The sequence below is a fragment of the Canis lupus genome, chromosome 11 (genome assembly GCF_003254725.2).
Source record: "Canis lupus dingo isolate Sandy chromosome 11, ASM325472v2, whole genome shotgun sequence".
NCBI lineage: Eukaryota > Metazoa > Chordata > Mammalia > Carnivora > Canidae > Canis > Canis lupus.
The window spans coordinates 20,448,657-20,471,074 of NC_064253.1; the positions used below are offsets into that span (position 1 = coordinate 20,448,657).

General features: G+C 45.0%; 2 protein-coding genes across 7 annotated transcripts; one reads left to right on the forward strand and one right to left on the reverse strand.

Annotated features, from left to right (window-relative positions):
- Positions 1–14,004: 14,004 nt before the first annotated feature.
- On the reverse strand, positions 14,005–18,763 carry GDF9 (growth differentiation factor 9). 4 transcript variants are annotated; one of them, XM_025432688.3, is made up of 3 exons: positions 18,332–18,763; positions 16,895–17,072; positions 14,005–15,359 (listed from the first exon to the last, which is right to left on the reverse strand). In XM_025432688.3, exons 1-3 carry the CDS (start codon positions 18,761–18,763, stop codon positions 14,395–14,397), a joined length of 1,575 nt encoding a protein of 524 aa, XP_025288473.2. In that variant the 3' UTR covers positions 14,005–14,394. The 4 variants fall into 4 exon arrangements, with proteins under 4 accessions (XP_025288473.2, XP_025288477.1, XP_025288476.1 ...); XM_025432692.3 differs by having other exon boundaries at positions 16,895–17,208; positions 18,332–18,465; XM_025432691.3 differs by lacking the exon at positions 18,332–18,763 and adding an exon at positions 18,158–18,295.
- Positions 18,764–19,019: 256 nt separating this feature from the next.
- Positions 19,020–20,603, forward strand: LOC112650058 (cytochrome b-c1 complex subunit 8). 3 transcript variants are annotated; one of them, XM_025432693.3, is made up of 3 exons: positions 19,020–19,159; positions 19,301–19,468; positions 20,438–20,603. In XM_025432693.3, the coding sequence occupies exons 2-3, from the start codon at positions 19,315–19,317 to the stop codon at positions 20,530–20,532; spliced, it is 249 nt and encodes an 82-aa protein (XP_025288478.1). In that variant the 5' UTR covers positions 19,020–19,159; positions 19,301–19,314; the 3' UTR covers positions 20,533–20,603. The 3 variants fall into 3 exon arrangements, with proteins under 3 accessions (XP_025288478.1, XP_048972025.1, XP_048972024.1); XM_049116068.1 differs by having other exon boundaries at positions 20,447–20,603; XM_049116067.1 differs by having other exon boundaries at positions 19,046–19,154.
- Positions 20,604–22,418: the final 1,815 nt, after the last annotated feature.

Below are 22,418 nucleotides of genomic sequence, written 5' to 3' on the forward strand. Positions count from 1 at the left end.
AAGTGCCCTCTCTTTGAGCTCGATCTCCAAGGTCTCCGCTTGCCAAGAAGTTGCTGGGTCAGCATTTGTAAGGGGAGAGTAATCCAATTCTAGAGCCCTGGTCCCAGAGCTGCACACAAAAGCCGCGTGCTGGACTTGGGCAGGATTGGGTCAGAGCATGCCATGTGCATGTGGGAGAAATTGTGGTCATGGTTGGCTCTGGAAGTGGATCATGCAGCTATTTAACATTCAGGTAGGAAATGTTGATTTTAACTGATGTATCTGATCAGTTACTCACACGAAGGAGACTTCGTTCTAAAACCTATAGGTGCCCATGTCCAGCATCCATCATGTTCCATGCATTTTTAGAACCCTGTCGGGGATGAATGTGACAACACACACACCCTCTAGTTGGCCGTTCTTTGTACCTCAAGAGAGGTTTGAGTTAGAAAAGAAAAACCAAGGTAGGAAGTTACTTTTGACTTTTTAGCAAATCAGCTAACAAGGTCATGGGGGAATGTACCTATTGATTGGGTACATTCCCAAAGGAATTCTGGGGTTAAATAGCAATGAACAGTAATTGCCTGGAGGAAGCAGAGATGGATTTAGAGGCAGGCTTTTGGCCACCCTATGATTTCTCCCCACAAAACAGGGATATGTTCTCCAATTCAGTGCGTCCCAGGTATAGGAAAACCGGGAAGTGGGAAGAAGGGTATGAGCTTACAGCCCGACAGACTCAATGTGAACGCCAGTCTCTGTATGACCCCGGAAAGACCCCAACCTTCCTGGTCCTCCATTTCCTCATCTGTAAAACAGAGATAGGACTGCAGATTTGCTGGGTAAAGATTAAATGAGATTTCATCACGTATATTCAGCAGCAGGCTTGCAGCAGGCCATCAGTAAATGATGTCAACTACTATTCCTCACTTCAGCCTCCCCTATGGGGAATACAATATCACCTAGTCCCAGCCTCAATTTTATCTAGAAGGGTGGTTTATGTATCACCAGAGGCTCCCCATGAGTGTTGGTCATGCTATTGGTTGCTTACTACTAAACTTTGGTTACTACTCCCCTCAAACAGGGCTGCAGTGGACCAACACTTCCCTCTTGGGGGAATCCCACATTGTGATGTAAAGACAAGGCCCCTCCTCCAACTCTGAAAGCCTCAGCTCAAGCCTGAGACCAGGGCTTGACCAATCTGACACCCCTGCCAGGATTCTCATGTGAGTGGCATAGAGACACAAGGACAGGTGAGAAGCTACCAAAAGTCTGCGGGTACAGTGACATTGGAGGTTAGGACCAGCTGTCTCCTGCTCTTGTTACCCAGGCTCTTTTGGTTACTGTCCATTTCCATAGTCTGGTCCTCCTGCTTTCTAGTCAATTCTATGAACTACCACACTTCCTTCTAATACATTCCTTTTGTTGAGTGAGTCAGACATAACTGGTTGCTGTTGCTTGAAACTAAGAAGTTTCTGATATGGAGCCAAGACCTCTTTCAACACTGAGATACCAGTGTTAGGCAGGAGGAAATCTAGTCAGACTTGGGTATTGCAAGCTACTCTTTCCCTGGAAGAAGTAACTACCAGGCAATGGAGCAAGAGAGCTCTCGCACAGCTGCTCTGGGGCTAAGGGGAGGCCATCCCAGGCCTTTGATGTGGCTGGAGACCCCTGAGCAAGTCTTACACAACCTCCAAACTACCAACTCAGGAAACAAGATAAAGCAGTGCAGGAGAAACACAAGGCAGGCAAGTTCCTGGTTCAAAGTCACAAACATTCACTACAAAAGTGAAAACAAGATTTCCCTTAACAAACAGAAAATCAAAGACAGGAAAATTTCAATGTTTCTTTTTCCTATTCTTGCCAAGAGGGTTGACCTGGATTCTACCTGTTTCTTCATACCAGAATGGACCAAAGGTCCAAGCTGAGGTCAGGCCAAGCTGGGCTTGCCTTGAGACCCAGAATCATAGGCTCCCTCCCACAGCTACTTCCTACAGAGAGCTGGGCATATGTTCAAGTTTCTTCTTTTTGTTCCTCCCCCACTAGCAAACATCCCTAGTGAAGACCCATCTTGACACTGAATTACACAACCCTCGAACAAAGTATCACCTCCTCAGTGAAGCTTCTCCAATATCTCTAGGCAGAGTTCATTGCTCGCTGCCCCATCTAATGCTACACTGTAGAATAGTCATTGTCTGCCCCATTAGACAGAATATGAACTCTCAAAAGGATGCCTGGCTGTGCCAGATTCAGAACTTGTTGAACAAATGCTTCTAGGAACCCTGATCTGGACAGATAGCTGTGTCATTCCTCCATTCTGTGAGTTCACAGCTGGTAGCAACATCCAAGGATGTAGGTCTTGGTTTCCATGATCTAGTAATTAGCATGTATATGTGTACATGTGTGTACGTGTGCTTCAGGGGAGGTGTGAGGGAATGCCCACACAAACAGCATTCTAGGTATCAAGTGGCCCTCCAGTGGAAGTGATGGTGTAAAAAGTAATCACTTAATAAGCAAGCAAGTTATTGTGTGTACCAACTGGCTCATAGCTTAAAATTAGAGGCAAGAGACACAAATCCTAGGAGCCAAGAGCCAGAAAGGAAGTCAGCAGCATCCTTCCTGCCACAGAGAGCCGTTTTCGGTAACATGTATCCACTCCAGCATCAGCATCCTTCAGAGGGGCTGCCGGCTATGCTCATGGGCAGACTGGCTGGAAGAATTTGTGTTAGAACTACCAAAAGGAGAAAACACAATGAGAATTACAGAGACTTGAAGGAAATGACCAGTCCAGGATCTAATGTTGCTTTAAAGCCTGTTCTCCCAGTGAGGGCTGGACTCCTAGCCACTCCCCTTGGGCTGGCCAGCAAGGTCTTGGATCATCTGCTTCTTCCACCTCATCTGCTCAGTGGGGGAATAAGCAGGTATCTACTATTCTTGCTTTGCTTTCTCCTTTTGGTAGTTTTAACAAAAAAAGATGTGACTTACCATACTAGAAGGGGCTAACTTTCCTTTCAGAGTAGATTGCTTTACTCACTTGCTTGGGCATAACAGAAAGAGATCTGGGATGCTGTGCCAAGGATGGAATCAAGGATTTCCAAGAGCATTCAATAGAATTTCCCAGCCCTCTGTTGGATTCTTAGGATTAAATCAATAATCTTTATTAGTGGTGGCAGTAGGTACTATTTCAGTCTCTAAACAATGGTGGTTTCTGGGCGCCTCAGTGGCTCAGTTTTTAAGCATCTGACTTTGGTTCAGGTCATGATCTTAGGGTTCTGGGATGGAGCGTTGGGCTCTGAGCTCAGTGGCGGTTGTCCCTCTTGCCCCCTCCTGTGCTCTCTCTCAAATAAACAGAATATTAAAAAAACAAAACAAAAACAAAAACAAAAACACAATGGTGTTTCCAAAGACTTAAACATGCCTGCAAAGAATTAAAAATAAAGCCAAACTGCAACCATCTGGTCTCCCTGGAGCAGTGAGTGCTTTATCTAAAGTAAATTTACCTTAATAATACACTTAACGGCTTACAAGTCAACAAGACAAATAATCCACCTTTTTTGTTAATAGGCAAAGGATTTGCATAGACATTTCTCCCAAGAAGATATACTAATGGCCAATAAGCACATGAAAAAGATGCTCAATATCAAATATAAATCAAAACCACAATAAGATACCACCTAGCACCCACTAGAATAGTTAGAATCAAAAAGACCGTTTATTAAAATGGTAAGAACCTAAAGAAACGGGAACCTTCATGCACTGCTGCTGGGAACGTAAAATGGTGCACCCGTTCTGGAAACAGTTTGTCAGTTTATCAGTTACCCTATGACTGGGCAATTCTACTCTTAGGTATATAACCAACAGAATTGAAAATATGCACATACAAAAACTAGTATGTGTTTATAACAGCATTATTCATAACAGCCAAAAAGTACAAACAACCCAAATGGCCATCAACAGATGAATAAACACAATGTTGTATATTCATACTATGGAGTATTCAACCATAAAAAGTAATTAAGTACTGATACATGGATGAACCTTGAAAAGATTATGCCAAATGGAAAAAGACAAAACGACAACATATTGTGATTCTATTTATATGTAATGTCCAGAACAGGCAAATCCATAGAGGCAGAAAGCAGAGGGGGGCTGGGAGGAGGGGGATGGGGGAGTATTAATTGGTATGAAGTTTTTGGAAGAGAGGATAGAAGAGTTCTGGAGTTAGATAATGGTGATAGCTGCATAACATTGTGAAAAAACAAAATCACAAATGGTACAGTTTTTAACACTGAATTTTATAGTCTGCCAACTTTTCTTTCTGTATGTGTATGTATATACACATACAGAGATAAATATAGGATAAATACACATATACACATGGAGTTAACAGTTGTTGCTGACATTGGCCAATACTTGCTCAAGATCTTCATATACAAAACCAGGGTTAGCCTCCAAGTGCTCTAACCACTCTGGCATTTTGAGTGTTAATGTTTAAAGGCAAAAAAAAAAGGGGGGGGGGCACCCGGGTGTCTCAGTCAGTTAAGCAGTTAAGCAGGTGCCTTCAGCTAAGGTCATGGTTTCAGGATCCTGGGATCGAGCCCCATGTGGCTCTCCCTGTTCAGCAAAGAGTCTGCTTCTCCCTCTGCCCCCTGTTCCTACTCTTTCTCTTGTTCACGTGCTCTCTTCTTAATAAAGTCTTTAAAAATAAAAGCAAAAATAAAGTTCACATACTCAACCTCTTTTACTCACTTAGTTCACAGCAGAGATCTGCCCAGAGACCTAAAGCATCTTGCAACCCAGGCGATCTGAGGTTTATCTGTGGGCTACATGTTCTGATATTCATAGGCATGAAAGTCTTAGGACTTTTAAGAAACTACTATTGAGGACCAATTAAAGTCTACTAATTACGTAAAAACAAATCTTTAGCAGTAATACAAAAGCAGCCTGTTTACAAGTATATAGCCTTGGGATGCCTGGGTGGCTCAGCTCAGGGCATGATCCTGAGTCCTGGGATCGAGTCCCACATCAGGCTCCCTACATGGAGCCTGCTTCTCCCTCTGCCTATGTCTCTGCCTTTGTGTCTCTCTCATGAGTAAATAATAAAATCTAAAAAAAAAAAAAAAAAAAAAGTATGCAGCCTAGTGCCATCTGTTAATTTTGATCTGACTTGATGAAATCATTAGAATATCTAAATTATTCTGAGGACCTACCAAGTTATAGCATATCTTATCCTGACAGCACTTATGTGTCTACATGGTAGACATGTAGAACATGTAGACATGAAAGAAAAGGAACTTTGGCAGGACAGATCCTGAGTGCTCTTGGTAGGCAGACTTTCATGGTACGTCAACTCCTTTGACTCGGACAGGGCAGATAATCAGCCTGAGAACTGTGATCCAAAGGTAGCTACAGGAAATGAAAGCATGTTTCACATGTATCTCTCTCTATCTGTGCCTCTCTCCTCCAATTGAGATGGTTTTCACCAGTGAGTTGGGATTCATCTCTTACCATCAGTGGTTCTACCATGCTTGGGCAGTTCAAGAGTGGGAGAGAAGTACCCCTGATCATTATTCAAGAGAAAGATACTGCATAATAGGAGGGAAGTGTATCAGATTAATAAATATATAATGCGAGTACTTTAGAAATGTCATGAGCTCTACCTTGGGAAACAATGTCAGTTTGGAGTGCACAGTGAAATCCTATGAAGAAGAGATTGTTGTTCTGTCCAGTAAAAATACTATGAGCCACACATGCAGTTTTAAATAATCTCATAGCCTCATTTAAAATTTAGATGAATTTTTATAATACATATTTAATATATCCAAATAGATCCAACATGTCAGAAAGTCATCACTTTAACACCTAATCAATATAACATTTAGATATTTTACATCTTTTCATAGTAAGTCTTTTTTTTTTAATTTTTTTTTTATTTATGATAGTCACAGAGAGAGAGAGAGAGAGAGGCAGAGATATAGGCAGAGGGAGAAGCAGGCTCCATGCACCGGGAGCCCGATGTGGGATTCGATCCCGGGTCTCCAGAATCGCGCCCTGGGCCAAAGGCAGGCGCCAAACCACTGCGCCACCCAGGGATCCCCATAGTAAGTCTTAAAGAGCTATTGTATATATTACATTCACAGCTTGTTTCCATTTTGAGTAGCCCTATCTTAAAAGCTCAATAGTCACATATGGTAATGACTAGGACAGTACAGCTTCAGAGCATCTTAGTTATGGTACTAATAAAAACAGCATGCAGGGATCCCTGGGTGGCGCAGCGGTTTGGCGCCTGCCTTTGCCCCAGGGCGCAATCCTGGAGACCCGGAATCGAATCCCACATCGGGCTCTCGGTGCATGGAGCCTGCTTCTCCCTCTGCCTATGTCTCTGCCTCTATCTCTCTGTGACTATCATAAATAAATAAAAATGTTTAAAAACAGCATGCACTGAGAATTTATTTGCTGGACACTGTTCTCAGCTCTTTACACGTATTAACTCATTGAATCTTCCCAACAACCCTATTAAATGGGCACTCTTAGTATCTCCATTTCACTGATAAGGAAGCTGGGTTCAGAGATGTTAGCTCAAGTGCCCCAAGATACAGCCAAGGTGGTTCCAGGGCTTGTGGTTTTCATTCCTCTCTTGCCTAGGTCTACCGTTTCTCTCTCTGGTAGGATTTTTTTTTTTTTTTAAGATTTTATTTATTCACAGGAGACACATACAGAGAGACAGAGACATAGGCAGAGGGAGAGGGAGAAGTAGGCTCCTGGCGGAGAGCATGATGGGGAACTCGATTCCAGGACCTGGGGATCAAGACCTGAGCCAAAGGCAAATGCTCAACCACTGAGCCACCCAGGCATCTCTCTCCAGTAGGATCTTGATGAGTGGTCATAAACAAAGTGCTGCTCTGCTGGGGATCCCTTTTGCCCCACTTGCCAGTAGAGTTGTTGGAAAAAAAAGCTGAAAAAGATGAAGCTATGAACCCTTTGGTTCCAGGGAAAGGTCCCTGTGTGCCATCACTTTAGTCCATCTCCAAGAATCCTTCATCGCCACCAGTTGGCTTTAGCCCTTTGTATTTCACAAACTGACAATGGTCAAGGGCATGAACACAATGACAACTTGTGATCCTGAGCATTTTCTTCTCCAACCATGCAATGATTTGCCAAGTTTACAGCACAAATTTTCCTGGCAAATGACACAATGAAAGTTGGGCACATTAACCTTTGACTTTAACAAACTGTTTTCCCCTTTTTAAAACGTACAAATGAATTCAAATTTTCTACATTGAGGCAAAACTTTCAATTGCTTATTGACAAGTAGACTAGTCTTAGTACTATCTAATGAGGTACTTTAAAAAAATCTTAAATATGGCATGCAGTCCACATACTGGATATTCTCCTGCCTTAGAAATAAGTCCACTTTTTTTGTATATATTTTTTAAAGATTTTATTCATTCATGAGAGACACAGAGAGGCAGAGACACAGGCGGAGGGAGAAGCAGGCTCCATACAGGGAGCCTGACATGGGACTCGATTCCCAGACTCCAGGACCACGCCCTGGGCTGAAGGCAGGCGCTAAACCGCTGAGCCATCCAGGGATCCCGTAAGTTCACTTTCTTTACCCAAAACTGACCTGACCTCAAGGATAAGGTGGAGAAGTCTAAGGAAGCTACCAAACAGGAACATATAAAAAGTTCTTTGCAGATTACAAAGGGATTAGAGTTTGCTCTAGTTTTCTAATCAATTTTCTCTAAGTTTTGAACAGAGACTTTACATGGGACTTTTCATATGCCTTCATCTCTACTCCCTTCCACTGCCATTAGAGCAAGTGATTATCAAATATACTCCCAGGGACAAAGGATAGGAGAGTTTAGAAGATGAGTGTGAATAAATTTGGGGGTAGTGGAGATTGGCTGCGAGAGCCAGCAGCACCCATGAAAAAGGAAACCTAAACCTGCTATGGATGGGGATGTCAACAAGACACTACCTGAGGTGCAGAGAGAAGCCCGGGAAATATCAGGAAATAAAGATGCTGTATACTATAGAAGGCAATGGTGCCTGCTAGGATGCTGAGTATTGACAGAGTCTAGAGATACCACAATTAGACTCCAGTGTACACTCCCCTACTCCAAGCAGCTAGGTGAACAACTCCACCCCAGTAGAGGAGAATGAAGGTTGATTCTGTGTAAGTATGTAATCAAAGAGGCTCCAGACAAGTCAACTCCAGGTGTGGTGGAGATTGGGGGAAGGGGGGTGGAATCACCATATGGGGATAAGAAGATTAGGTAAAAGCCCATAGTCCCTTGCATTACTGAGGTCTACAACCATCAGCTGCAGTCTGTATTTTGTCCCCTCTTCCTCCCATCAGAAGATACAGTAATTCTTCTGTGCAGAAATCTATAGAAACCATTAGAAGCCTCAAATGCACAAGCCTTAAATGAAAACAATTCCTGCCCTCTCACCCAGATATTCCCATAGCTTTCTAGGGCCTTGGACTTCTAGATGCACAACAGAAGATTTCTTGGAAACACCTCTAACACGAAAGGGAAAGACCAAACACACAGAACTTTTAGTATTTTTTTTTTTAAAGATTTTTGAGAAAGAGTGCAAGCATGCATGAGTGGGGTTAGGGGCAGAGGGAGAAGCAGACCCCCACTGAGCAGGGAGCCCTGGGATCATGACCTGAGCTGAAGGCAGACCTTAACCGACAGCCACCCAGATGCCCCCAAACCAATAGAACTCTTAAGAAATATGAAGAAAACCAAAAGAACCAACAAAAGTTATAATTAAGACACAGCTCATGTGGATGGGAATATGAAGCCAGGGAATGGGAGAAGTTTTATTCTCTCGCGTCACCACATGCACCAGAGTTTCTTCTGTCTAGAAGGTTGCAACCCTACAACCTCAGAGGGATGTGCCCAGTAACAAAAATCAAGAACCCACGGAAAAACATGCCAAGTTTTTCACCTCTAAATCCCCATCTCCGCTGCCATAATCCAAGTCAGCATCCTCTCTCCCTTGGATGCTGACAAGAGTCCCCTAAAGCCATTTTCATGCTTCAGACTAGGTTCTGCCAAACAACTGCACATGTGACATAAAGAGTGATCTTTAAAAAAAAAAAAAAAAAAAGTGAATCCAACTATTTCCGGTCCCTGATTTAAGATTGTCAGTGGCTTCCTAGCCAATCCCTTTGTGCTGGCTAAACAAGGTCTTTATCATCTATCTGGTCAGTCTGCTCTTCAATCTCCTCTCCTCCCACTCCACTTGGCATTCCACCCTTCCCTCCTTTCCTACTTGCCAGTCACACCCAGTTCTTTCGGTTCTGAGAACACAAGCTCATTCTCACCTCAGTTTGTCCTGCCTAGAAGCTCCTGATGTTTGTATGTTGCCTGTTCCATTCCACTGTAATATAAGCGTCATAGGAACAACTACCATGTTTATCTTATTTACCACTATTAAACCACTTAGAGGAGTACCTAACGTGTGGTATATGGTCAATATGTACTTCCTGAATAAATAAAACTATAGTTTAAAGGATTCCAAGTTTCAAGGGTAGGAGTGAAATGGCAGAAGATGAAAAAGTATTCAATCATTAATATAAAAATATCAATATAACAAAACACCAGGGTCTATTAAGACTTTGATGTTGGGATGAACATTTCCCTTCAACCAGTAGGTTTCAATGTGTGTGTGTGTGTGTGTGTGTGTGTGTGTGTGTGTATATATATAAAAAATCTATCAACAACAATATCCTTGTTGAGATAGCATGCTACAGTTTCACAAGATATTATCATTGAGAAAACTGGACAAAAGATAAACATGGTATCTCTGGTATTTCTTACTATTGCATATTTATCTACAATTACCTTAAGTTTTAAAGAATTCCAACCTAAAAATACTATTCATTCAGTCTGCTTATGTAGTATCACCTCAAAGTATATTCTTCCAAAGAATGTTCTCTGGTGATAAAAGCTCACTTTTGGAATTTAGAGTAATAAAGGAAGTTTCTGTTTCCGGTACGTGATATATTTTTCCTGCAGCTGAGAACATTAGACTCCGTTCTTAACCACACATAGCACCTGGCCCATAGTCTGTGTTCGATAAATATTTATTCAGTGAGCTATTTCTGAGAAAGCCAAAATGACCGAGGCACAGACTGTGAACTCCTAACAGTGTCCGTCATAGCATTCCAAAGGGAAAGACACCAGCACCAAAGACAGATCTGTAAAGAACTGTTCACGTAGCACTTCTCAAGCAGTGTCTAAAATACTGTTGACTCTTACCCACATATATTACTCAATAGTTACATGCTAGTTGCATTACATATTCAAAAGGGACAAATACTTATAGACGACCTAAAAAAAATCCCATTTTTAAAAATTTTTTTTTTTTATGATAGTCACAGAGAGAGAGAGAGAGAGAGAGAGAGAGAGAGAGAGAGGGGCAGAGAGAGAAGCAGGCTCCATGCACCGGGAGCCTGACGTGGGATTTGATCCCGGGTCTCCAGGATCACGCCCTGGGCCAAAGGCAGGCACCAAACCGCTGCGCCACCCAGGGATCCCCCCATTCTTTAAGTACTGAAATAGCCCTGGTCTAACATATTAGGGCCCTTTCCAAAGATTAATAAATCTGTGCTTTGGGAAAGACAACTGCATCAGGAAGTAATTAAACACACAGAGAGCCTACTTGACCTGTCAATTCTGGTCAAGAATGAAGTGTTTGAACCCTCTAGTTGTGTTTTTTTTTCCTTCTATTTAGAGAACAGTTAAAAAAAAACATGCTGTTTGATCCATTAAGATTTTATGTATTTATTCATGAGAGAGAGAGGGGCGAGACACAGGCAGAGGGAGAAGCAGGCTCCATGCACGGAGCCTGATGTGGGACTTGATCTCTGGATTTCAGGATCACACCCTGAGCTGAAGGCAGACACTTAACCGCTGAGCCACCCAGGTGTCCCTAACAGCATGCTTTTGGCCAGGGTTCTTGTGTTCGTTCTCTGTCAGATAAATAAAATCTTTAAAAAAAATGTTTTGGGGACTAACATCCTCTAAAATAATATCTGAAGTATTTTCATTTCACTTCATTTATCATTTTATAACTTACAATCCTTAAATTACCAATGTAAATGATTACTTACAATTTGGATATAAATCAAGTTCTGAACATTTTGCTTTTATCATTTGTATAACCATGAACACTTCCTCCTTTACCCACCCCACCACAGAGTAGCTTTATTCCCCCCCCTCCCCAGACTGTCTAAACAGTCTAAACCAAGTCCAGTGGCTGCCACCCTTGAACCTAGTTAGTAACACACCAAGTATTCAGTGTAACACAGGAGTTGATTTAAACAGATAAGGAACAGGAAACCCAGAGCTGAAGTAAAACTGGCTCCTGACATGCCCCATTGTTCTTTGGCATACTAAAGCACCCATCCCATTAGGTGACCTCCTATCTCATCTGGACTAAATACCAAAGCTGAATGCATCTCTTTAAGGCACATGTAGCCTCATCCTTGAATTTCCAGATTTCAATCACCATTGTCCTTTCTCATTTCTTTTCTCAAGCGGCAGCTTTTCTAAGAGTAACTAAAGAAAAACAGGTTTCATTTGAAGGCGGTACTTGGGAGACTAGTGTATATCCTCCTGTGCTGCGCAGAAGAGAATTTTTTCAAGTTTAAATTGAGCAGATTTATCATCCCTTAGTATTAGCACTGTCCCATGAATGAAGAAACTAGATTAACAAGCAACCCCCCCACCAAAAAAAAAAAGCCCAAAATAACAGGGAAGCCAAACTTACAGTTCATGCTATCACAACACCATTGTAGCATCTAAATACTATACACAATTAAGTCTCCTTTAGAACTTACCTCTAAAGATGAACTACTTTTCTGCCCCTAATTTTGGCTTTAACCCTAACACTTAGCTTCTATCAGAACTTTTTTTTTTTTTTCTAAACCTTCAGGTTGCAAACCATATCCCTACTCAACCACAGAACTAGACCATGAGGGGCTCCCCGGGTGGCTCAGTGGTTCAGTGCCTGCCTTTGGCCCAGGGCATGATCCTGGAGTCCTGGGATCGAGTCCCACATCAGGCTCTCTGCATGGAACCTGCTTCTCCCTCTGCCTGTGTCTCTGCCTCTCCGTCTCTCTCATGAATCAAAACACAAAACAAAACAAAAGAACAGGGGATCCCTGGGCAGCTCAGCAGTTTGGCACCTGCCTTTGGCCTAGGGCGCAATCCTGGGGTCCCGGGATTGAGTCCCACGTGGAGCTCCCGGCATGGAGCCTGCTTCTCCCTCTTCCTGGGTCTCTTTCTGTTTATCATGAATAAATTAATAAATCTTTGAAAAACAAAACAAAAAACCAACTAGGCCATGAATAAAAAAAAATCCCTTTTTTTGGGGGGGGGGGTTTAAGTTTAGTTTGAATAATGAGGAATACTTTAACATGATACATATTTTATGTGGTCCACTGGAAAACAGCCATCTTTAAGGGAGACTTAACCTTCAAGTAAGTTCAATTGTATATCGCCACCGTTACTCATGTTTTTTTTTTTTTAACACCCTCAAGAATGACAGAGGACCAGACAAAACCCTTGAAACACCATCTCTTAGACTGGCCAGCCTCATTTACGACAGAATAAGAACGCCTTCAGGTTAAACAACAAGATGGCAAAGTTACTTGGAAACTGAGCCACCTAAAACCTCCCCTTGTTTCAGTCTTTTTCCTTCACGTTTTTGAGAGAAACAGAACGTACGCACGTAAGGGCGAGGAGCCGAGGAGAAACAGATTCCTTTACCAACTTAGCCACCCAGATGCCCCAGGCTCTTTTTTAAAAAATGTTTTTGAGAGGAAGAAATCATGAGCAGCTAAGAGCACTCCTGTCCGTTTGTGCAGGCTTGTGACATGTATGGAAGATGGCACACCAGGAAACAGAAAAGGAAATTAAAAATTCTATTACCAGTCACAGCAAGAATACTTAGAATTTAACAATATCAAGTGCAAAACTTACATTCGAAAAGTGCAGAACATTGTTGAGAGCAATGAAAGACGACCTCAATCAAAAGGAAAAGCTTCCCATGCTCAGGGATTATAAGACTTAACATTGCTAAAATGCTAATACTTCCCAAACTGACAGATTCAACACAATCCCGATCAAAATCCCAGCTGGCTCCTTAGGCAGTAAGCACTAACTACTAAGAAAAGATTTACAAGAATGAGAGTGCAGGGTGGTTGGCTGGCTCATTTGGAAGAGCAAGCTACTCTTGATCGTGCAGTTCTGAGTTCCAGCCCCATGTTGGCTGAAGAAATTACTCAAATAAAACCTTAAAAAAAGAATTAAAAGTACATCTTGCATTTAGGAGTTACTTTGGTTTGTGTATTAGGGTGTTAGAAATGCTGAAACAGGCATCACTGCATTAATCCTAACTGTGTACCTCTAGGGCTCTCCCAAGGTAGGATTTATTGAAAACCTACATATAAACCATCATATCCAAATGGGCCTGTTCTGTAATGTAACCTCATCACTCCCAGGTTAGTTTAATGGCAACACTCCCAAATCCACCTGGAAAAAATGTATGGGGTCAGTGATGGTAGCTGAGGGAAATCTGCAAAAACAAACAAAAAGGAAAAAATGTTCCTTGACTTCCTTCCGTGAGGTCAGAGGTTTTAAATACATAAAAGAGAAAATATTCTAAAAATCTTCAACACTGTCATCATCTTGTAAAAATCTGCAAAACAATTTGTTAAAAAAAAAAATAGGACAAATGTTGGGGTTTATGTGAGCCACCCTATTTATACGTTCCACCTGAAGAGCTGAAATAGCATATGGTACACCCATCACACTAACAAATGGACATAGGTTATGTGCTTACAGTCCCAATAAATACCCTTCAACAGGTTTCAGGTGGAGAAGCTAGCTTCTCTTTTACTCTAAAAAGACAAAAGTTAAGCCAAAACTAGCTTATAGGTATGCTTCTCCCTCCCAAAAGACCATTTGAAAGCAATCCTTTAAAACAAAAAAGGCACACACATGGTAAATTTATGCCACAGAGAGGGATTTATTCTTCCAGGAAATAAAACTATAGCACTCAACTATTTAGAGCTGCAATTCCATCCAAGGTTTATGTTAAGATGTTTCTTTTCACTCAAAAACAAGACTCCAAGAAAAAAAAAAAATCGCTCAGGGAAAAAAGTTGAAAGCCCTCCAAAATTATTTTGTTTACATCTGGAAATAAAGGCAGATGTTACCACTTTACACTGACAGGTGCCACACCATGGGTTCATCCACACAGGCTCCTTCTTATACAACTCGTACTGCACTTAAAGTGATTTGACACCCAGAACTCTCCCTTGAAGGCACAGATAGGCGCTCAGGACTTCCTCTGCTGAAGAGGCTCAAAAGCTTTCATTTCAAGAAGCCTATGTTAACGACAAGTGCACTTAGTGGCTATCATATCTTCATATTCTTTGTAAGCAATTGAGCCATCTGGCTCAATGGTCAAAACACTGAGAGGGCTGTATTTGGCAGGTACGCACGATGGTCTTGGCACTGACGAGTTGAGCTTCTCATGGATGATGTTCTGCACCATGGTGTGCACTGGCGAGCCATATCGATGTCCAACTGCCCTTGGACAGTCCCCTTTACAGTATCGAGGGTTGTATCTGTGCGGGGCCACGATCCAGTTGTCCCACTTCAGCTGACTAAAGCTCAGCCTGAAGTCGTGGAGCTCACACTCGTGTTGGGGGAAAAGAAAGTGTTTCAAGTATTCACTCAGATTGAAAGAAGCGGGAGCCAGAGGCTTGTGCAGTTCCAAGCTGACGGTGTCCTGACCTCTCCGGTGACGGGAAGATCTTCCACCTTCAGTCGATTCCTCTCCTATGGGACAGGCAGACAGACCTCCCTTCTGGTCAGCCCTCTGTGAAGATCTCCTTTTATAGTGAAGGGAATCCCACCTGTGATGAGCCTGAGCACTTGTGTCATTCAGATATAAAAGCAGGGATGGGGGTACCAGCAGCGTCCTATTCCACGGCCCATCCTGTGCCACAGGATCCTGCTGCTGGTTTCTCACACAGGTAAAATTTACAGACATGTGAAGACTTCTCTTGTGCAAGGCCACTAGAGGCCGGAGAGCAGTGGTCACATCAACCTCAAACCATTTGTATTTCTTTTTCAATTCAAACTGTGAGTTAAAGGTCAATAAGGATGGAGCTCTCTGGGGGGTCCAGCTAGAAAACTCTGGCTCTTTGATCACCAGGTGGCACAGACATTTAACGGCAGAGGGGAAAGAAATGGAATTGCTGAAAGAGTACAGCAAACCCGACTTCAGTAAGTGTTCAACGGGAGGAACACGATCCAGGTTAAAGAGCAGGTCCACAGGTGGAACAGAGCCTGAGAAGAAAAACAACCTGCCAGTAGTGCTTGCATACAAACACAACATAACAAGCAGTCAAGGCATTTGTCCTTGTCATGTGCTTTCTCCCTTCTCTTTCCCCACTTCCCCCAGTCTTAAAGAGGAAGGGGGGGGGGGGGGAGGTGAGTCAGAGAAAATACCTGCTACAGGTACCACGCTAACTGCCAGAGTGCCCAACCTAGCTATTTTATCAACAGAAAGTCTGAATGGCTTTGGTGGTGAACAACCATAGAAAATCATTGTTTCCCAATCTCAATCATTGGCTCCAAACCTAGAAGCAGCTAATAAATACTATTTTTCTCCTGGAGAATCTCTAGAGAGAAAACTCAAACACATTTATTGGTCTTGTTAAGACGACTTTTTAAGCCCTAATGAACAGAATCAACGAAAAACTTAATGGTCTAATTGGGAACACTTGAGAATGATAACAAATGGAGGCTCTAAAGCCACTGTAATAAGACTTTGAAAAAGGAGAAAGGGTTTTTTTTTTTTTTTTAAGATTTTGTTTATTCATGAGACAGAAGGAGAGAGAGAGAGAGAGAGAGAGAGAGAGAGAGAGAGAGAGAGAGAGAGACAGGCAGAGGGAGAAGCAGGCTCCATGAAGGAAGCCTGATGTGGGACTCCATCCCGGGTCTCCAGGATCATACCCTGGGCTGAAGGTGGCGCTAAACCACCAAGCCACCGGAGCTGCCCAGGAGAAAGGGTTTAAAACAGCCACAGCTGACCTGTTGGGTTAGAACTGTTTGTGTCAGGGGCACCTGGGTGGCTCAGTGGTTGGGCATCTGCTTTTGGCTCAGGTCAGGATGCCGGGGTCCTGGGATGGAGTCCTGCATCAGGCTCCTCTTCAGAGAGAAGCCTGCTTCTCTCTGCCGGTCTCTCATGCATAAGTGAATAAAATCTTAAAAAAAAAAAAAAAACAGTTTTGGTCATGAGCTAGTAAGAATGTAGAGGGATTTTTGTTTTGTTTTGTTTTTTAAAGCACTGCTCCTTTCTCACATAGGACTCCAAAGTGCTGGGTCAGGTTGATGACCAACACCTGGTTCTTCAGAGGACCTACTGTTCCAAATGCAGACTTCAGTTTTCCTCATATAAAGCAGTAAAATCCTATTTAACACAATAGATACTTCGGTAGCTAGGAGATGTTTTAGACACAGTTCCAGGTCAACACTGATAGAATGGTAAGAATAAGCCAAGAGAGGTCAAAATACCTGGTTTCCAGTCTGAATTTTGTGACCTGGATAAGAAGCCAACCTCCAGCCACACTCTGTTCAGCTTTTAGAGCTGTTAAGTCTCTTCTAGCTCTAAAGTTCTACCATAGGAGCCCCCCTTATTCCAGGAGAGCATTAGGAAGAAACAGTAAGATCAAGTACCAGATTTGTTGCAATGTGGATACTGAGGATCATGCAAAGTAATATGTAATTCGAGGAGCAAGGCCCAGCTCCTTTCTAATAACTGCAACACAGACAAGTCTATCATCTTCCCACCACCCGTTAACCAGTCTGCTCCTACACACCTGTCGCCTGGTCCCCAGGAGCCTGCGTGTGCTGGGCACAGGACGTGAAGAGTCGAACAGTGTTGTAAAGAGGGCTTCTGTTGGATTTAGGGATCCCCTCCTTGGTAGCATAGGCCTTATAGAGCCTCTTCATGTAGCGCAAAGCTCTAGGCGTGCCACCTTGCCCATCATATAGAACCTTGAAAAGAGGAGAAAGGAAGCCAGATCTGTCTCTTCCATCTGGAGGCCGCAGCAATGACCAAGGCTCAGCCACAGATTCCGACTCAGCTCCAGCCGCCGCCCGAGCTTCTCCTCTCGAAACTTGAGAACCAAGACTAATAGGAAAACACAGCAACGTTAAGCAGAAAAACCAAAGGAAGAAGTTGCTGAGAAGTGCCATGGCCTGGAAGAGCTAGCCAGGGATGCATTTCCCCATATCAGTCTTCTTCCTAAAAGCCCGGAAGTACCTAGGTTGGTCTCTTAAATAAATTTTAGGTGTGGGGGTAGGCTAGGGTCACTTCTGTAATCAACCTCAAGGACGCCTAGCTGAAGACAATTTTTGTCAGCTGTGCATCAAACTGCTGATAACGTCCTATTTATCTAATTTGTCCTCATTAGATACAAATGTATCTGTTATTTCACTTTCCTCTCTCCCTTTTCGAGGCATTTATTTAAAACCTCTTCAGTTATTGTTATGCCAATGGACTAGTTATGCAAACTGAAAGGCCAACGGAATTGAGAAATGATCATAAAACCAACCATTTTTTTGAGATTAGGATTCTTAAAAAGTTCCTTAGGTACTTGCTGGGACTTCCAAAGCAAGTGGGGAAGCTAATTATTCATGATGATATGAAGGTCTGTTGCTATGTAATTTATTGGGTTGTTCCCTCTTCCTCTCCCTTCATCCTCATCACCTCCCCCACTGCCAGGTGGTTAGAATAATTACTTACTGCATATTGCTTTGGAGAGTGAGGAAAAAAGTCACAATTGACATTAAAACTCCAGAGAGCAGAGAACCTTTGGGTTGCCCAATTCTCAGGGAGCTTCCTATGGATTATGTACTTGGAATCCTGCACTATGTTTTAATAAAGGACATCACTTTTAACCTTGACTCATCTTTAAATGTAAGATCTTGATCCTTTACTTTGGTCCACACATTCATCTACATAGACTTGGGTTGAAAGATTTGAAGATGTTTGCAGGGTTTTTTGTTTGTTTTGTTTTTAAACTTAAATTCTAATTTTTAATTTAACTTGCTAGGGTGTTTTTGTTTTAAGGACTCACGTTCTTGCAGCTGAGACAAAGCTAGAGCTGATGTTTTAGGAACAGGAGACTGAGCTGTGCCGTGAAAGGCTGAAACGAGGGCTTATCCGGTGCCACCCGTAAGGAGACCGTGCTGGAAGGACGTCAACCCGCGTTCAGGGCACAAGATTCACGGGCACTCTGTGCGGTACCTACTAGGGTCATGAAACTGAGGCAAGTCTGCGAGTTTTCAGTTCGATTGCGTGCCAAGGCGCCCTGAGCCCCGGCTGGGAGGCAGGGTCCCATAAAACACCTGCCCCCTGTTGAGTGACAGCGTGCTCCGACAGCACACGCGGCGGGCGGGCAAGTCACAGACTCCGCGCGCCGAGCAGAGCGGCCGGGCCCGCAGCAGCCTCCCGCCCAGGGCGCTTCCCGAAATCCCGAGGCGGCCGCCGGGGCAGAGGAGAAGCGGGGGCGCACCGCAGCGCGTCGGGGCCGGACTGGCTGCGCGGCTCCGAGGTGGCCTCGGCCCCGCCCCCGCCATTCCTCGGGGACTCCGGGGGCGCCACCGGGGGAGACGTTTCTACCCAGGCAAGCGCACGCCCGCCAGAGGCCTGTCGGCCCGAGGCCGCCGAGAAGGCCCCACATCACGTGCGCGCTCCTGGTGCCGGCGTCGCCGCTGTCCTGGAGAGAACGGAGCCCCTTCAACGCCCGGACTGGAGCGCGGAGGGCGCGGCCGGAGGTCACTACGTCTCTTTGTTCCCCGCGGCCCCGGCCGCTTCCAGCGCGGCAGGAGGCAGAGGGGAAGCGCCCCCGGGCCCCAAAGCCCGCTCCGTACTCCGCGTCCCGCGCCGGCCCCGCCCACTCCCGGGGCCACCGGGCACAACACTTCTCTGCGGAACGGGGAGCAACGGCGCCTCCCCCCGGAGACGGCCGGAAACTGGTATCCCCCGGAAGTGACTTCACGGCCTCCCGGAAGTGACGGGCGGACGCCGGCGGTTCCCGCGACGGTGGAGGGCGAAGTGACCCCTGTGCGGGAGTGAGGTGGGTCGCGGGGTCTGGGTGGTCACCAGGGAGGGTGGGGGCGCCGCGGCGGCGGGAGCGGGAGCGGGGGCGCGGGCGGGAGCGGGGGCGCGGGCGGGGGCGGGGGCTGAGGCAGGCGCCCGTCCACCCTCGGTCTTGCAGGCGCCGCCGCGACCATGGGCCGCGAGTTTGGGAACCTGACCCGGATGCGGCATGTGATCACCTACAGTTTGTCGCCCTTCGAGCAGCGCGCCTTCCCGCACTACTTCAGCAAAGGCATCCCCAACGTGCTGCGCCGTACGCGGGCGTGCGCCCTTCGCGTCGTGCCCCGTGAGTGCCTCGGCCGGGTCGGGGGATGCTGAGTGACAGCGGAGCCCTCCCTCGGGGAGCCTCCGTGGCGCCGGCGCTCTGCAGCCTGCCCCGCACACGCGGTTTCTCACTGGAAGCCCTCGCCCTAGTGTATTCTCCTCCCCCCCGCCCCCCGCCCGTCCTACAAGGGAGCAAACTGAGTCACAGACCAACACTTGGTCCCTTGTGTGGTGCCAGCATCTCCCTCCGAGGTGGCCACTTCGTAGCGATGAACTGTTAGGCGTTAGCGGATAGGGATGGCGGGAGCACAGCGTTGTGAATCGGCACACACACACACAAAAGCCACAGAAGTGACCGCTAGTTGTTAAGTGGCAGAGGGGAAGCGCCCCGAATGTAAATGTTACATTCAGGTACATGTTACCTGAATTATCTCGTTAACGTTTTTTGTGTGCGTGTGTGCAATGGAAGAGCGAGGAAAGGTTGGGTGACAGATTTTCCTGGGCTGGCCCTTTCTTTTGGTCGCCTGTAAAATGGGTGTGTGATGTAACCTTAAAAGATTTGGGCGGCCTGGGTGGCTTGGTTTAGCACCGCCTTCGGCCCAGTGCGGGATCCTGGAGACCCGAGATCGAGTCCCACGTCAGGCTCCCTGTATGGAGCCTGTTTATGTCTCTGCCTCTTTCTGTCTCTCATGAATAAATAAAATCTTTAAAAAAATTTTTTTATCCGTGAGACACACAGAGAGAGGCAGAGCCACTCTCAGAGGTAGAGGGAGAAGCAGCTCCCTGCAGGGACTCCATCCCAGGCCTCCTGGATCACCACCTGAGCAAAGGCAGAGGCTCAACCACTGAGCCGCCCTCGTGCCCCAAACCTTCCTTGACCATCTGGTTTCAAAGTGGCTTCTTGGAAGCTAGAGACAGTAGGGTAGAGCGTGCAGTGAGTGGGAAAAGACTGACACCCTGGGCTCACTCCTGTCATTTTTGATTTTTAAAGCGTTCATAGCGTTTTACCTTGTCTACACATGGGGAACCCAGGAATTTGAGAAATCCAAGAGGAAGAATCCAGCTGCCTATGAAAATGACAAATGAGCCACTCATCTGGATCGTAGTTCCCAGTGTCTGGACGACTTGAAGAAGTAATAAACTTATTATGGACTGCACTGTTGTGATTTTGCATTTTTGTGAGCAAGTCCTTGGTGTGACTGCTGCTGCTCAAGCTCATGAACTCCCCTTGTCGCATGAGTCCTGAAAAGTTTGGCTACTCTCTGAGTTGGGTGAAGGATTTGGGCTTAGTGTTTGTTCTATAATCTGCAGGAAATAAGCAGCAGCTACTCCTGCAGCTGGTCACTTGTGGGTGGCATCAGCTGTGCAGTTGGTTCCCAGGGGTCTGCTCCTATAGTAACCATAAAATCCGGTAGCTATATTGTAATTACCATGTGTCAGGTACTCAGCCCTTTACACAAATAAGTGCTTTTAAACTTCACAACTGCCTTTGCATTAAGTATCATTGTACTCCTTTTGCAGATGAGGACACACGAGCACAGTGAGAGTAAGTAATTTGAGCAAAATGACACAGCTAACGAATGGTAGAGTCTGTTACTAAAGTTTTGGCTTTTTTAAAGATTTTGTCTATTTATTCATGAGACAGAGAGAGGCAGAGACATAGAGGGAGAAGCAGGCTCCCTGTGGCAAGACTGATGCGGTACTCAATCCCAGGACCCCAGGATCACAGCCTGAGCCAAAGGCCTACTCTCACCCACTGAGCCACCTAGGAGCCCCTGAAGTTTTTGCTCCTAAAGCTGTCCTAGACAGGCCTTTCTTAATCTGAGGGGAAGGAAGTCAGCTATAAAGGAGGGGAGAGGTCTCCCCTTGGTCTCTTAAGTTAAACTGCCTGTGTTTGTACCAGGTTGTGCTCATAGTGGGTTTTAGTCACATATGGTCCATAATGCTTAAAATATTTACTCTGGCCCTTTATTGAAAAGTTTACACCCGTTCTAGAGCCTTTGAATTACCTTTTTAGTAGAAAGGTAACCCTTTTTCCATCACCAGGAGATGGTAGAAGTAGGTGTTGGTAGCTTTATACTTCTGGTTCCCTGCTCCATTTCTAGAAACTTCCTCACTTCAGACAACTGCTTGCTGGGCCGGAACAGCAACTTTTACAGTGTAGTTAAGTTTCTGTCTGTATATTTTTTCTTATTCTAATGATTATTATCTTTTAGGAACCAGAGTTAAAATACTTCAAAAAGATGGTGCTATAAATTGCATTGAGGGGCACCTGGGTTGGTCATTCGATTGTGTCTGCCTTCAGCTCAGGTCATGATCCCTGGGTCCTGGGATCCAGCCCTGCTTTGTGGCTCCCTGCTCAGCGGGGAGTCTGTTTTCTCCTTTTCCTTCTGCTTCCTCACTGCTCATGCTCATGGTGTCTCTCAAAATCTTTTTTTTTTTTTTTTTTTTTTAAAGATTTTAGGGATCCCTGGGTGGCGCAGCGGTTTAGCGCCTGCCTTTGGCCCAGGGAGCGATCCTGGAGACCCGGGATCGAATCCCACATCGGGCTCCCGGTGCATGGAGCCTGCTTCTCCCTCTGCCTGTGTCTCTGCCTCTCTCGCTCTCTCTGTGTGACTATCATAAATAAATAAAAATTAAAAAAAAAAAAAGATTTTATTTATTCATGAGAGACAGAAAGAGAGAGGCAGGGACACAGACAGAGGGAGAAGCAGACTCCATGTAGGGTGCCCGACGTGGGACTTGATCCCAGGTCTCCAGGACCACACCCTGGGCTGAAGACGGTGCTAAACCACCACCCGGCTGCCCTCAAATAAAATCTTTAAAAAATTGTATTGATTGGGAGGTAGGATAAAGAACTTCTGAGTTGGGTGACCTTGGGTCCATTCCCTTTATCCTGTGCTTCACTATGATACAAGTAACCTGCATTCCTGAGCTTTGACCTTTTCACAGGTAAGGTAATCTTAAAACCC